The sequence below is a fragment of the Pelmatolapia mariae genome, linkage group LG18 (assembly GCF_036321145.2).
Source record: "Pelmatolapia mariae isolate MD_Pm_ZW linkage group LG18, Pm_UMD_F_2, whole genome shotgun sequence".
In the NCBI taxonomy this organism is placed as follows: domain Eukaryota; kingdom Metazoa; phylum Chordata; class Actinopteri; order Cichliformes; family Cichlidae; genus Pelmatolapia; species Pelmatolapia mariae.
The window spans coordinates 3191521-3206365 of NC_086243.1; the positions used below are offsets into that span (position 1 = coordinate 3191521).

The 14845-nt window shown below is 44.5% G+C and overlaps 1 protein-coding gene across 3 annotated transcripts in view; it reads right to left on the reverse strand.

Moving 5' to 3' along the window:
* Positions 1 to 14845, reverse strand: part of chd7 (chromodomain helicase DNA binding protein 7) — a 71220-nt gene that overhangs the window by 11098 nt on the left and 45277 nt on the right. For all 3 annotated transcript variants that reach the window (XM_063462664.1, XM_063462666.1, XM_063462665.1), the window contains exons 12-27: positions 14531 to 14652; positions 13138 to 13381; positions 12028 to 12204; positions 11738 to 11881; positions 11558 to 11656; positions 11223 to 11397; positions 10921 to 11137; positions 10244 to 10439; positions 9944 to 10111; positions 9613 to 9792; positions 9417 to 9527; positions 8083 to 8294; positions 6022 to 6221; positions 5565 to 5724; positions 3082 to 3171; positions 1237 to 1340 (exon numbers count right to left, since the gene is read on the reverse strand). In XM_063462664.1, coding sequence (XP_063318734.1) covers positions 1237 to 1340; positions 3082 to 3171; positions 5565 to 5724; positions 6022 to 6221; positions 8083 to 8294; positions 9417 to 9527; positions 9613 to 9792; positions 9944 to 10111; positions 10244 to 10439; positions 10921 to 11137; positions 11223 to 11397; positions 11558 to 11656; positions 11738 to 11881; positions 12028 to 12204; positions 13138 to 13381; positions 14531 to 14652 — 2599 coding nt within the window. The remainder of the gene's footprint in view (positions 1 to 1236; positions 1341 to 3081; positions 3172 to 5564; positions 5725 to 6021; positions 6222 to 8082; positions 8295 to 9416; positions 9528 to 9612; positions 9793 to 9943; positions 10112 to 10243; positions 10440 to 10920; positions 11138 to 11222; positions 11398 to 11557; positions 11657 to 11737; positions 11882 to 12027; positions 12205 to 13137; positions 13382 to 14530; positions 14653 to 14845) is intronic.

Here is a 14845-nt window from a genome sequence, read left to right on the forward strand (position 1 = left end):
CCAAGTGAGCCTGCAGGTGCTCATTTGTGTCAGAGGGGGAAATGGGGGGGAGAGAGGGAGCAAGGAGGGATGGAAAGGAAAAGGAGAGAAGAGTGTGTGTGTGTGTGTCATGGAGTCTGTGAAAGTGAGCTAGTGAGTGTGAGAAACTGTGCGTGTGTTTGTCCGTTAGGAGCGTTCAGGCAGAACAGATTAGAATGTGCAGATCCTACTGAGACACATCAGGAAGGAGAGAGAAAGACGGGTGAGAAAAATGGAAGGAATGAGAGGAAAATACAGAAGAGCGGGGTGGAGGGTGGGAGGGAGGGAGGAGCATGAAGAGGAGGCTTGCAGTAACAACCGCACCACCTCTTCGCTTATGCCTTATTCCTTCTCTCTTTCCACCACATTTCAATTAGGAGAGCTGTCACACATTGTTCCCAACATCTCTGTCGCACACACACCCCTGTGCCCGCAGCCAAACTTAATCATTGGGGCCTTTATAGGTTATCACTCTTTCTGTGCATATGTGTAACATTGTCTTGTGTGGCACAATCTGTGTCTGCATACAAACCTGTGTGTGTTTTATATCCCCCCCCCCGAAGGCCCTCCTGAGTGAATGAGGATTATGATTAACTACGGGTGAGCCCTTTTGTATTCCTGTGTGTGAGTGTGTGCGTGTCCTAATTGAATCATAGAAGGTGGCAATGATGGAAAAATTATGAGAATTATGCCAAATTAATATGAATGAGGGTCTCCATCCACAACGCGCACACACGCTTAACTCTTCCCTGTCGGTCTCTTACACTCACACACGCAGTCTGCACCTAAAGTTGGCCCACTGGTCAATTAATGATGCACTAAACAACCAGCTCCACAGTTAACTGAGGTTTTCTTATTGAAACTCTCAAACTAGACTAAGACAGAGCATGCAGACGCACGCACGCACACACACAGTCAGTAGCGAAAGTAGCCATCAATCACACTCCCAACAGCACACCAAGTTAGCCAGCTGCGTACAGCTATCACTATAGCAACACCAGTCAACTGGTGGCAGCAGAAGTGGGAGGGACGAATACTTTCGAAAGTAGTGTTTGTTTGTGTGCGTGCATGCGTGCGCGTGTGTGCTTCTGTGATGCTCACTGTGCCTGGATGCAGCAGGAGTTTGTCTATAGGTGCTGACATGTTATCTGTGAGTCTCATGGCTGCCATGTTGGAGGGTGTGGATCTGTGTGTATAGGCAACGTGAAAAAAAGCTACCGTGTTTGAAGACGCCGATGAGCAGGGATTTGTCAGCTTCACTGTCCCACCAGTCAGCCGGCACCTCAGCATGAAACGGCTGGGGGATCCAGATGTCCAGCACACTGTGGCAGAGATAAACAATGTCAACTGAATAAACTCTGCAGGCTCAGTTTGATCTGGTACTGAATCAATCTTTATTTCAATTTTAAACAGAGCATGAGAAAAAGGCAGAGAGGTTGAGACGATAGGCCATTGAAGCTCGATCAGCTGTAAGCAGGCATTAAAACACAGTAAAGCTGTATGTAGGTTCATTTTACTCAACTAAGATACCCTGATACAACTGAACAACGACATACTGATGCTACCATCACGGTACCTAAACTCAGCCTAAGACCATGCGAGGGGGGCGGGGTGGGTTAAATCCATTTCCCCCCCAACCAGACCGAGACATCTGGTTTGTCCATGCCTGTAAATAAGCTGAATACTTTCAATTACTCTTAGCTCTTCTATGTTGTAGCGCCAAAACAAAAAATAAATAAATAAAAGGCATCCATTATGGAAAGAAAATGGCGTTTCCAGCTAGTTACAGAGAGAAAAGGGTACAATACACAATGGAGCAGAAAGACAGAGCATGACAGGAGGAGAGAGAAAAACCTGGGGAAACGGTCCCTTATCTCTGCAAACAGCAGCATTCCCAGCCTTGGCAACACACACACACACACACACACACACACACACACACACACACACACACACACACACACACACACACACACACACACACACACACACACACACACACACACACACACACACACACACACACACACACACACCAAGACTGGCATGCTAAATCCCCCTGGCATATGTTGGCACGATGGCACCCCGTATGCTCACGTCTGGCACGCGCTGATACACACAAACACACACACACACAGTAGTCACAGTAGCCACTGAAGGGGGAGGGACAGAGAAGAGGGGGTGAGAGAGATCAACATGGAGTGCATGTGTTCCACATTATAAATGCATTCACATCTGGGTAGCAGGGTGATGGAAGGGGGATGGGAGCTGATGAGAGACTAAAGTGCACTTCAGAAAAAGGCAGGGATGGACAGATGGCAAGGAAAGGGTAGTATGACAGAAAAGAAAGGAGATAGCCATGAAGGAGCTGTCAGAGTAAGATGAAGCTGACTGCTGAGGTGAGCAGCATATCTAACCTTCACATCCACACCTCTGCACCATGAGGCCTTGTGCCAAATCATAATAGGCAACAGCTTGTCAAAAAACTTCTAAATGGGTCAAAGTGTGATAAAAGGACCGGTCCCCTGATAAAGTAACTGAGTGTTGTGTCTGTCAGAATAGAAAGAACCATGCCAAAGAGGCCACTAGAACAGCCTGAAATATACTTGAGTAATAATTCATCACAAGTTCATATAAATATCCGCCTCTCATCTCACTTTCATAATGCATCCAATACATGAAGCCTTTCCATTCCTCTCAAAGTTCTTCTAGGAATAATACTCTCATGCACAGGGTATTTATTGTGTTTATTTCCTTTGACTCGCATCCAACATCCTCATGAGAAAATGCAGGAAAAGCAAGATTTCACAAAGGCAGAGGGCCTTGGGTGTGTCTTTTATGTCAATTACAGCATTTTAATTAAATTTGATCACGGATCAGGCTCAAGATCCCTGAACTTTCGAGAGACTATTTACAATGCCAAAATAGTTTAGAACGGGCTCGTTAGAGCAACAAAACACACAAAACAAAGATTTGTGCGTGCAAATCAGTCTTCTGTAGTGTGTAAAGATATTGTCCAATAAAGTGAAGAATTAGAAAATAGCACTGAGAAAGTCTACTGACCTGGAGTCTGCACCTTCCAGGATGCGCTCAGCCTGGTCACCTATGACTTCCTGTCGCAGATAATACAGCATTCTCACTCTCAGCAGGACCCTGTGGACGAGGAGGACAGAGTTAGCAATGAGGCTCTGTGACGTACTGGTGGAAAAAAACTCGTAAAGAGGCAACATTTTCAAACCCTCTATTAATTGCTTTTTCCATTATTCAAGTGTTTGATGGGATTTCTGGATCCAAATGCTCCTTCAGTTTTAAAGGAAAACAAACAGAGGCACCAGTGACTGTTATAAACAACCAATATTCCTCGACTCCAATGCAATGATATGATGTGAATGACACTGTGAATCCAAGCTCTGAAAGCAAACATAGGATCCAGGCATTAATCAGAGGTGGAGAGGCAACAAAAGCTCGTTTATCAAAAGATGAGATGCTAAGTACTTAAAAAACAAAAAACTCTTTAAACAAGTTAAAACGGCAGCAGATTTTTGGATGGTCTGTGAAGTGAAGGATCGTTATAGAATGGCACATCTGCCAAATGGTGGCTAGTAAGGTTTCATTAAGCTAATATATACATGGCAGCATTGACAATGTGCCTACAAAGCTTTAAAATGAGGATTTAAATGCACAGACAGCACTGCAGCCAAGACAGCGTGCACCAAAAGTGCAGCACCAACCGAGCATGGATGAAGATACATTTTGTTGTGTGCTATTTTCTAGTAAAAAGCCATCACCTCAACACTCAGTTGGCCTGATAGTGATTTATTTTCAAAACTTTAAATAGCCATTAACAACCATATTAAATGTCAGCACAATGCCTCAGTTTCCCATGACATTTTCAAATTGCTTGTTTTTCCTGACCATGAGGCTTCAGATACAAAAATAATGTAAACCCTAGAAAAGAAGCAATAAATACGTGACAAACAAGAACAAGACAATGTCATATGAGATCAAGAAATTAAACTGAATCATCTTCTGTAGTTAACTGGTATTAAATAAAGGATCTTTTAAGATATTTTGTATGGTTCACATTTTGCGTTACAATGTTCTCTCTTTTGAAAATATAATTCAAATATTTTAATACAAAATATTGTTCCTATGCATTTTCTACCACTAAGGACAAAATAATTACGGTCATCTCTGGAAAAGAATGAAACGTGTTCCGTATGAGAATTAGCTTTGAACGCCTTAACATGTAACATGAATCAGTTTAGCCAAACACTGTGAATCAGATTTGATCTCCTGACACTGGAAATGCTGCTATCTGGGAGATCTGGCTCACTGTAAACATTTGTCACAAGATTTGTCACCAGGATTTAATGCCAGTAAGGATGTTTGGAGCAGGAGACAAGGGGAGGACAGCCAGGGGGGTTGGGAGGTGCAGAGAGGAGATGGATTGAAAGGACTGAGCAATGCTGAAAGGGGAGTTAACGCAAAGTTTGGAGAAGCAGCGAAGAGTGTGTGTGTGTGTGTGTGCGTGGTGGTGGTGGGGGGGGTTGGTGTATGAAGACAGTCATTTGCAACTCATTCTGCAGCATGTCTGTGTGTTTGTGCATCAATGGCATCACAAGTTGCAGAGTGTGTGTGTTTGTTGGCAGGCTGTGTGTGCTCATCCATCAATGTGCCAGGTCTGATTAGCCACACAACGCTGTGCTCCAGCCTAGCAGATGGCACCACATAATCACCCCCAAGTGTGTGTATGTGTGCGTGTCTGTGTTTATGTGTGTCTTTCACCCACTTCCAACAGGTCTGCCTGCCTAGCACCTGGCCTGGCATGCAGCCAGAAAAACACACACATGCACACGCACACACAAACTTCCCCCTGTAGACAAAAAAAAAAAAAAAAACCTTTGGAATTGAATCGTGAGGCCAAGGAAGCATATCTCCCTGACAACAGGAGAGAGAGCTGACCACACACAAATGACTCAGTGTGTGTGCGACAGGGAAGTCATGAGACTGCTACATCCGTTAAAGTTTTGTTTTTCATCGTCATCTTGTTTTTAAAGCCACAGTACCATCCACTTACTTTCCATCTAAATGAACATTACCCACAACAATGCCTTTGTGCTGCTGGCAACATAAGTTGGCCACTAGCTGCCCTGATGTGCCACCTGCGTTTAGATGTCTGGGAAGTGCCAATACACCCTCCGCAGTGGTCGCTTCATCATCGCATAGATGCAGCCATTTATAGCCTCTGCACTATTGTCCTAAACAATAGGTGTTGCTGCTCTGACCATTTTGCGTCATACGCACTGATCAGGAGGAGCAGTGTTTTTTTTCCTCCAAAGTTCTTTCCACAAACTCTAGTTTTCAAACAGTTGCAACATCGTACACTTGTGTCTTCAACCCAGCAGCGACGGCCGTGCCATCAACTTACAAAAATCAAGAGGTGCATGACTAGCCGATGCGCCACAAAGATTGTGTCTCTCAACATCATAACACAGGATATGATGTGGAAAGTTGTCATGCGACAAGCATAAAAACGGCCTTACTTGTTACAATGATGTTTCAGGTGTCTCTTGTAGCTATCCTCTTGCAGTAAGTGGTCAGGATTACAGCTAGCCAGCCAATCAGCACGCGGTGTCTGTGGAGGTGGGGCCTGGGGCTTCCCCTTTTTGCCCTTCCTGCCCCTGGGCACAGGGGTCGAGAGACCTAAAGGGAAAGACAGAAGATGGTGAGGCAATAGTCAGGGGCTTCTACAAATGACGACCTCTCAACTTTTATGATACATGGTTAACAAGTCAGCACAGTTTCATACAGAAAACATGAAAGCATTTTGCGATTGCAGTCTGTTTATGTTTCCACTTGTTGTTCTTGGCCTCTCTTTTTCCTTCTCCTTCCCCAGACCCTGATTTCTCAGGGCGCTCCCGAGTAACCACCGAGCAGGCCCTAAAACTGCCTACAGTGTATATTTAGTGCAATCAGGGCTGAGAGTAAGGCGTGTGTTACCAGAGTGGTTGGTAAGCGTCCTTGTGGTCCCATCTTCGCTCGGAGTGATCAGGTCCCAGATGAAACTTTTGATGTTTTCATCTCCACGGTAATGTAGCAGACAGTAGGCCAGGAGGGCTCTGCAGATCGTTTCCACATCGCTCTCCTTCAGCGGGCGCTTGAAGCGGCCGTGAGCCAGAATGTCGCTCCATCTACCCCAACTGGAGACATTGAAGGGAAATATGAATGCCACCACTGTCAGTATCTATGCCAGTCTTTTATATGCAATATTTAATGGCCAATATTAGTTTAAATGCAGACATCACTATTGCTCTGTGAAAATGAACTTGACTTCTTGGATGTGGGAGCAGGTGTTCTGGGGGAGACCAACCCCTCCCACCAACAATAGGATGAAAAAATACTGATTGAAATTTGAGCGTTTTTAAAATGGTACTTTTATTTGGTCAGAAATGTAAGTGCAAATAAATACGTTCATTTGTTGAATTTTTAATTTTATTTCATTTGTTTTTTTACTAAAACTCAAACCGTTCATAATTCTGTGCTACACTATTCTGTGGCTTGCTCGATCCATCATGAATTCAACGTACAGACAAGTCCTCAACACGCTTCTGTCAGTCACACAGCCACTATCCCTGCGGAGGCACTCGTTGACATATTTTCACTAGCCCCTTACCTTAACCATCCCAAATGTGTTACACTAACCTCATTCAAACACTACGGTTTAACCCTCAAAAAGCAGCCTGGAGCCATTGAGACCTCAATTTTGGCCCCCCAGGGCTTGGTGCAGTAATTATAAGGTTCCCATTTGAGCATAACACACACAAATGACTGCTGGGTTCCCGTTATGCTGTACCTCTTACCATTCTGCTTACTTAACCATTACTGGCATCCAACTAGTGTAATGCAGACATCACACAGTGTTTTCATGGACCACAGCGTATCTCCCCCCACTTCCACAGTGGAACCAACCTAATGGCTGATGTGGTAGCCAGGAATGCTCAGACTCTTATTCTCAACTGAAAATTTTTTTTCCACTGCTGCTGCTTCCCAATATTCAATGAACCATGTGCACCAGCCTACATCTGAAGCCTTTTAAAAAAGGGGGAAAATGGTGGGTGACAACGAGCGAGAGAGACGGATGATGGGAAAAGACAACAGAGCGGCGAGCAGAGACGACTGGCCCAGTCAGACAGTGTGTTGGTGTGTCCTACAGCCTCAGGCCACGAGACTAGACTGTAACAATAACAACGCTGACATCTCACTAGCACCACTGTTCATTGCATGCACGCACACACACACTGACTATTCAAGTCAGGCATGAAAATGGAAGGGCTTGCCAGATAATCAGTCTCCATGGTAAGTATGTCAGTCTCACTGTGTAGTATTCTGCTCTCGTATATGTGACTTTACAAACCGTTGTTGAATACAGTCGAGGTCTAAGCGATGTCATTTAAAGTTGAGTGAACACAGGACACTGTGTGCAGCAGAATAAGAATGTTTGGTATGTGCATGGTTGTTTGTGGCACTGATTAGCAGAACCAATGGCCTTGACTTCACTGATTTCTGTCTTCTCCACTCCATGTGCATTACCAGACAACCTGCTCTGCCTCATGAACCACAGCTACCATCATCAAATCATATTTAAAATGTTGCTGACATGTGTGGTACTTTATGCCTTGTTTAATACCGCGCACGTAAGATAAGGTTAGTTTGCACAGCAGTGTAAAAGCAGCCCTTATTCCCTTCTCTATGCAAGATGTGGTTATGCCTCAATTTATGCTGACACAGCCTACATCCAGCCATTTATTTTCAGCAATACTTCACAATAACCTGGTTATTGTTCTTTTTTACAATTTCCTGTCACAGAGAGAGGGCTATGCAATCTACTAGTTGCTGCTAAAAACTTGGACCCAAAAGCTAAAGCAGTTTGCTTTAGATCAAGGGGAGTGCCAAGGTCCACTACATATTTATGTGAAAGCAGTGTAGCAAGCGCGCTAACAGAACGCTAAAGAGCAGCTACCATTGAATTTAGTCAACAAGAAACATGAAGATGTGACAGACCCATAGACCAGCAGGTTCTTCTCCACTCTGAAGCACTCTGATCGAGGGTAGCCCTGCGTTTTGTCTTGGGGCCGCCGTGGTTTGGATGAGGGTTTGCTGGGCTCATCTTCATCGCTCTCCAACTCTGAGAACTCCAGCATCTCTTCCTCTTTGACGCTGCTGAAGTGTCGTGTCTGCTTCCTCACTCTGGGTGTGTCGATAACCAGCGTGTTCTGGAGACAAAAGAGTTTTGTTTGAATAATTTTTGTCACTTTATTAAAAACCTGTGTTCAGTTACAGGTGGCCTGAAATATGAAGAGCACTGTCTGCTTTATTCCCATGAAAATGGCCCCATTTGTACACTTCGTGTATATTCCGACTTCTCCAATTCCTGAATACATGGCATCCCCCTGAACCAAATCTGAATAATTGGATATTTGGCCCCACGTTTCATACATGATACTGAGAAATTTGCTGCCTAGCTCAAACATAAACTGGCATTAATTATGTTGTCTAATGAATTACATTTTTGTTCAATTAATTTGAACCACCCCCACCCACTTGCAATCCCATTAATATGCACAAACAGGGCAGTAGTTAGTTCCACAATTATCACAGAGCTGCAGTCATTTCCATTTTAACACGGTACAATAAGAAATCCCAGGGGAGAGGCCTGTATTCATGCTCGTAGAGCTGGATTAAGTGTTCCAGTGGAGGGTCCTCCACAAGAGAGGCAGTAAGGGAGCACGGAGAAGAAGTCGTCACGAGGGAGAAACACACACGAGGGGGAAGGGGGGGGGTGAAAGAAAGAAAAAAAAAAAAAGGCCAATGATATAGAGAGCGAAGGAACGCAGGAATATAAAGCTGCCAGTTAGCAGAGCGCTCCGTGTATGTGTGTGCAAGAATGTGACGGAGGTTGTGTCTCTGTGCGTGTATGTGTGAGCACGAGCCTAAGTGATATCTCTGTACCCTCCAGGCATCTGTGCTCTGTTAAGTGGAGCTAAGCAGCTTACTCTCTCTCGCTCAAACACACACACACACACGAGCAGGGAAACATGGGTAATTAAGGAAGAGAGGAGATTCCCAACTGTCAATATTAATCTCTCTCCCCCCTCTCTGTACCTCCCTTCTGTCCCGACTGTCTCACTCTCAAGCCGTCTCACATTATTTAACTACCATTAACTATTGTAACCCCCTTTAAATAACAGAACTCAGCCCAGAGCTTTGTGTCCTCAACTTTGTGAAGTATTTAGATACACGGTGTGACGGTTCTCTGTGGATTTATGGCTACATTGCATGGTCCTGTGTGGTGTGTTAGACGCCAGGTACTTGTGTTTGCCACATGTGTGTAGTACCCGTCCATTCATGGCATCCAAGTCTAGCTCAGCCTTCTTTGCCCATTTCTGCCAGAAGTCTGGATCCTCCAGGGAAATGTCTGTTCGGTTGCCTGTCGCAACAAAACTAGCCTGCAGACAGAGGAACACTTGTTAGCGATTTATTTTTCATATACAGATTCTCTCTTTCCCCCCATCACAGTAATTTTTTTGTCACCTTAGCAAAAGTGGAGCCCTTGCCCTCGGACTCAATGGTGATGGTGTGCGTTCGTCTCTGGAGGATCTGGTCAATGTCTTCCTCGCAGAATTTTGAGCCTTCGTCTTCCTCGTCCATAAGAGCTCCGTACGCTCCCTTTCTCAGCAGGTCCTCGATTTCTTTCTTTGACAACTGTTGGACCTGGACAATGAAGGAAAATATTTATTTCCTCTCTCTTTCTAAAGGGTCAGGTGCTTAACCCAAAGAAGAAGGATATGATAATCTGAAGTATGAACTTTAAAGTGGACTGATGCCGTTATGTGTGGATATATCCGCTGGTGTGAGGTCTCACCCCGCTGTTGGCATTCTCTCGTCCACTCATGCTCTGGAGAACAGCCTTGTCAAGTCCCAGCTTCAGGCTGGCCTTGTCAAACATCTCCCTCTCATAGCTGTTCCTGGTGATTAGGCGGTAGATCTTGACAGACTTGGACTGGCCGATACGATGACACCTTGCCTGGGCCTGGAGGAAGACGCATTTAGAGTTTTAAACACATTTCTGCTTTTTTCTGTTGATTCTCAAGGACACTATTCATTTGGAGATGATTGAAGATGCGGCGCAGATTTATTTCAGAGCACACATCGGGGGTGGTACCTGGAGGTCATTCTGGGGATTCCAGTCAGAGTCAAAGATAATGCAGGTATCTGCTGCAGTCAAGTTGATGCCGAGTCCTCCAGCTCTCGTGCACAGCAGGAAGACAAAACGATCCGAGTCTGGTCTAGAGAAGCGGTCGATGGCTGCCTGCCGCAGGTTACCGCGAACTCTACCATCTATACGTTCATATGGATATCTGGACATGGAGCAAGACAACCGGTCACAATTACAGTCAAAGTGGAATTGCACACAGCAGTACAAGTTTTGTAGCAGAAGCAGAAGTTGTCTCAAGTGGCCTGCAATGCCAGTCTGACCATATTTTAATGGCTCATCTCGGCTAAAATAAACCTGATGGAATGCAGATCCTCTCTTTGTTCTGCTCTGCTGAAAGCTGATGTTGAAAAGTGACGCTCCATTTTGTTTCTCGGTCTGCGTTTCACTGCACGTGTGAGCATTCCAGTACGAGTAAAAGTGAGACGTCTGTACTCGAGTTCATTAAATTAGAGATATCTGCATGACACGAGTGCTTAGAGCAGTCGAACCTTATCATCTGACACTTCAGTCATGTTTAATACGAGCATCCGCAATTAGTTCAGTGAGTTACTTTTGGGTAAATCAAGTATTGGATACAACCATGGTGACAAAAACTTGATATTAAACTTCCACAAACTTCTCACCGTTTCTGGATGAGGTAGTCCTCCAGGATGTCCAGACAGCGGACCATCTGACTGAACACCAGGACTCGGTGTCCGCCAGCTTTGAGTTTGGGAAGCAGCTTGTCAATGAGCACCAGCTTTCCGGCAGCCTGAATCATGGCTTGGAGGGCCATGTCTGGCATATCCGCCCCACAACTATGGGAGTCCCTGAACTCCTCAATGATTTTTTCTTCCGCTCCTGTGCAACAAACAAGTTTACAGTTACAAAAATTGAGAATTACAAAGTCATTCTTTCGTTTTAGGGAGGGGAGCTGAGTATGTACCATTAATGAGGTAAGGGTGGTTGCAGCATTTCCTCAATTCCATCATGGTGTTGAGGAGGTTGGGGACACTGGCTCCTCCGCCTCCAGCCCCTCCAGCCCCTCCTTTGGACAGGAAAGAGAAGTTCTTCTCCAGAATGGCCCGATAGTACTTCTTCTGGATGTTGGTAAGCTCCACCTAACAAAACAAAAAGTCATTTATTCAAATCATTTTAATTCCAAACTCCAGTGTTGTCAGGACTGAAGTGGGCTTAATGTCCCCCCCCCCCCCCCCTTTTATTATATTTGCTTTGTTTGGCAACTGCAGAATCACTGTTGTTCTGGTAAAAGGGTTCTACCTCAATTATGGTCTCCTCCTTCGGGGCCAGGTTCTTTTCCACATCCTCCTTCAGTCTTCTGAGCATCATGGGCTTCAGAATGCCCTGCAGTTTTTGAACCTGATATACACACAGGACATGTCACAGTGAGAATTCAGCAAACATGAAAAGTCGTCCTACAGCACAGAGTATCCCCGTTACCTGTTCTTCAGTCTTAAGGTCTCCAAATTCAGTCATGAACGTTTGTTCAGATGGGAATCTCTCCGGCTCCAGGAAGTTCAGTAAGCTGAAGAGCTCCTCCACAGTATTCTGGAGAGGAGTTCCTGTCAACAGAACTTTGTGCTCCTAGAGAGACGGTGAAGAAAGATTTAGAGTTTCTAAAAATGCAAGCAGGAAATGTTGACAGAGCTTTAACCCCCTGAAGAAAATCACATTTGTCCTTTGGTCCTGTGAATCAAAGAAAATAAAAACCACATACATCTGCCACTCACCATGTCCATCATTTTGAGTCCCTCCAGTAGTTTGCAGTTTCGGTTTTTGAGACGGTGGGCTTCATCTATCACCACACAGCGCCATGGGATGCTGCGCAGCTCTGGACAGTCAGCCAGAATCATCTCGAAAGTTGTTATCACCGCATGGAACCGATACACTCCCTTTATTATTTTACCCTGGAGAAGTGATAAAAAAAAAGAGGAAAAGCATGAAGGTCAACAAAACGGTCACCATTTGTTGCAAACGCGAGTCAAAGACACTTTGAAACAGAAAAAGTCTGGACGTTAACGCTCTGATGTCTTCACCTGAGCATCTGGTTTCGGTGTTGTCTCTTGAGTATTTCTAGTTGTTATGCAGCTTTTAATTCAAACCAGGTCAAATGCCCCCAAACCTCCTCTTGCTATCATAATCTGTAAAGATCTGCCTGGAAAAGTCCCAAGCATTTGGTGCGTGTGAGAAAGCAGATAGGCTCCCCACGACCTTGAGGATTACCCCAGTCTGGATTATGAACAAGAAGCTAGGCAAGCACACTAAAACGCTGCTTCGCAGGCTTGCTGTGACACAGGTTACACTAAAAGCTGTTAGCAGCATTGTACAAAAAGAGCTTACAGTTTCCGGCTTAAAGCTAGAGGACTAAAAGAGCTTATGCAGCAGAGGAGCGCTGTCCATCCCCAGCTAGCTGAGGTGGTGTTCAGACCTAGAGACCTTCTCACACAGCAGCATCCTGTTTCTGCCTCCCTAATCTACACCTCTATGATCCTTCTCATTTTTCCTCATACAAGCTGTCACAAATATGTTAGATGCGTAATGAAATATTTGACTTTAAAGCCTATACTATGAAGCAGGATTTAAAGATTTAAAGGTAAACATAAGCAACTCTGCTACTAGTACACGTCTCCATAATTGTTACTGGTATGATGCTGTTAATTGCGCCCCTAATGTCAAACCCAGAGGAAACCCGGGGATAACTTAACAAATAGATAACTAGCTGTGTGTGAACATTTATCCAGCTCAGAAGGATACCCCGAATACGTTTGCTTCATAGTACAAGGCAAATGTATTAAAGGGGAAAAAAGTATTTGACATTTAAATGTTTAATTCCCTCTCACCTGTGCATCTCTGTAGTACATCTCATAGGCCTGGATGGTCTTCCGGCTGGCCTGACTGCCATGGTAGACCACCACGTTGAGCTCAGTCCAGGTTCTGAACTCTCTCTCCCAGTTGGGAATGGTGGAGAGCGGTGCGATGACCAGAAACGGCCCTTCAATGCTCTTCATGTAAATCTCATAGAGGAATGTAATTGACTGGATGGTCTTCCCCAGACCCATCTCATCAGCCAAGATACAGTTACGTCTGTGGGGGGACAAAGGCAGACAGACGCCTTTTATATCACCTGTATTTGCGCACACTGACCACAAATTTCTTAAACAGTCTTCCATAAGCTCTTTGCTTATTACATTGCTTCACCCCTTTGGAAAATCTGTTTTCCAAATCAGTGTTCTAATGACAAAAAAAGCTGGAAAATATTTGGGTGTTAGCTCTCCTGTTGGATTTGACTGAATTCCATTAATAGATACCAAATGTTCCAGAAATATCCATGACAATTATTCACATTTGTGCACATAAAAGCACAACAGAAGTTAAAAGGAGATCTGCTTATTTCTAGCTCTAAGTATTTATTCTGTGCTCTATAGTTCACAATAATCAACTTTTATGCTATACTGGTCTTTGATCCAGCCCCTCAGTTTTTCCCCTTCTTGATGTGCCTGTGACCTCCATATTAGGGATAACTACTCTTTCCGAGTGCAGGGCCTAGAGTAGGAAAAGCTGTGTCGAACAGAACTTTCTGACCAGTTTGGACGCTAAGCTTTCACCTCACAGGGATTATGTGTGCATACACTGATGTGATCATCTATCTCCCTATGCTCTCTCTCTCTCTTCTTCTCTTTGACCTAACCAACTGCTCATGGCACATTGCTGCCTCTCCCCGAGCCTGGTTCTGCTGGAGGGGAGTTCTTCTATCTCAGCACTGCAAAGCGCTCGCTAATAGGGGATTGTTTGTCGGGGTTTTCTCCAGAACACTGTAGAGTTCTGAGAACTCTTTAGCTTAAGAGTCTTTAGCTTAAGAGTATAAAGTGCCTTGAGGGAAGTGTTGCTGCGATTTGGCGCTATATTAAAAAAAAACAAAAAGAAACAAACAAAAAAAAAAACAACCCTGAATTGAGCACCACAGAAAAATATGAAAAACACAACAGCTCCAGTTTAAAACAGTCATTTCAGTTCCATTTGTGTAGAGCTGCCTTCCTGAACACTTTGGCGGTGCGATAGGGCGCACATTTCAGGACGCCAATGGGAAGGCTTAAACAGCAGTGCACCACAGGGCTATTTAATATTCACTTTAATGCACACTTAAGAATATTAAATAAGGTGGTATCACATGTGCAGACTGACAGAAGCAGTTAGGAGACTAATTCAAAGAAAATGCAATTAATGGTGACTTACGAGTTGTACCAGTTGAAAGTTAGCCAGTTGAGGCCTTCTAGCTGGTATTCCCTGAGTGCGTTGCCGTTCCTGTATTCCCTGGAGCCCTCCAGCTTTTTCCAGTCAGCTGCAGGAGGCCGATCCTGGACACAACAATAAAACATATAGGGTTATTAAAAAAACAGTCAGTGTTGATGACTGCAGTGTTTCATAAAGATGTAGATACTGTTTGTGTGTTTGAGGGGTTAGGATTATATGTGTGTTCCTCTGGGTGCTTTTGCTCACTAAAAGCTTTTACCCTTCACAAGTTTTCCTTTGCAAACACTTTTTTCGCCC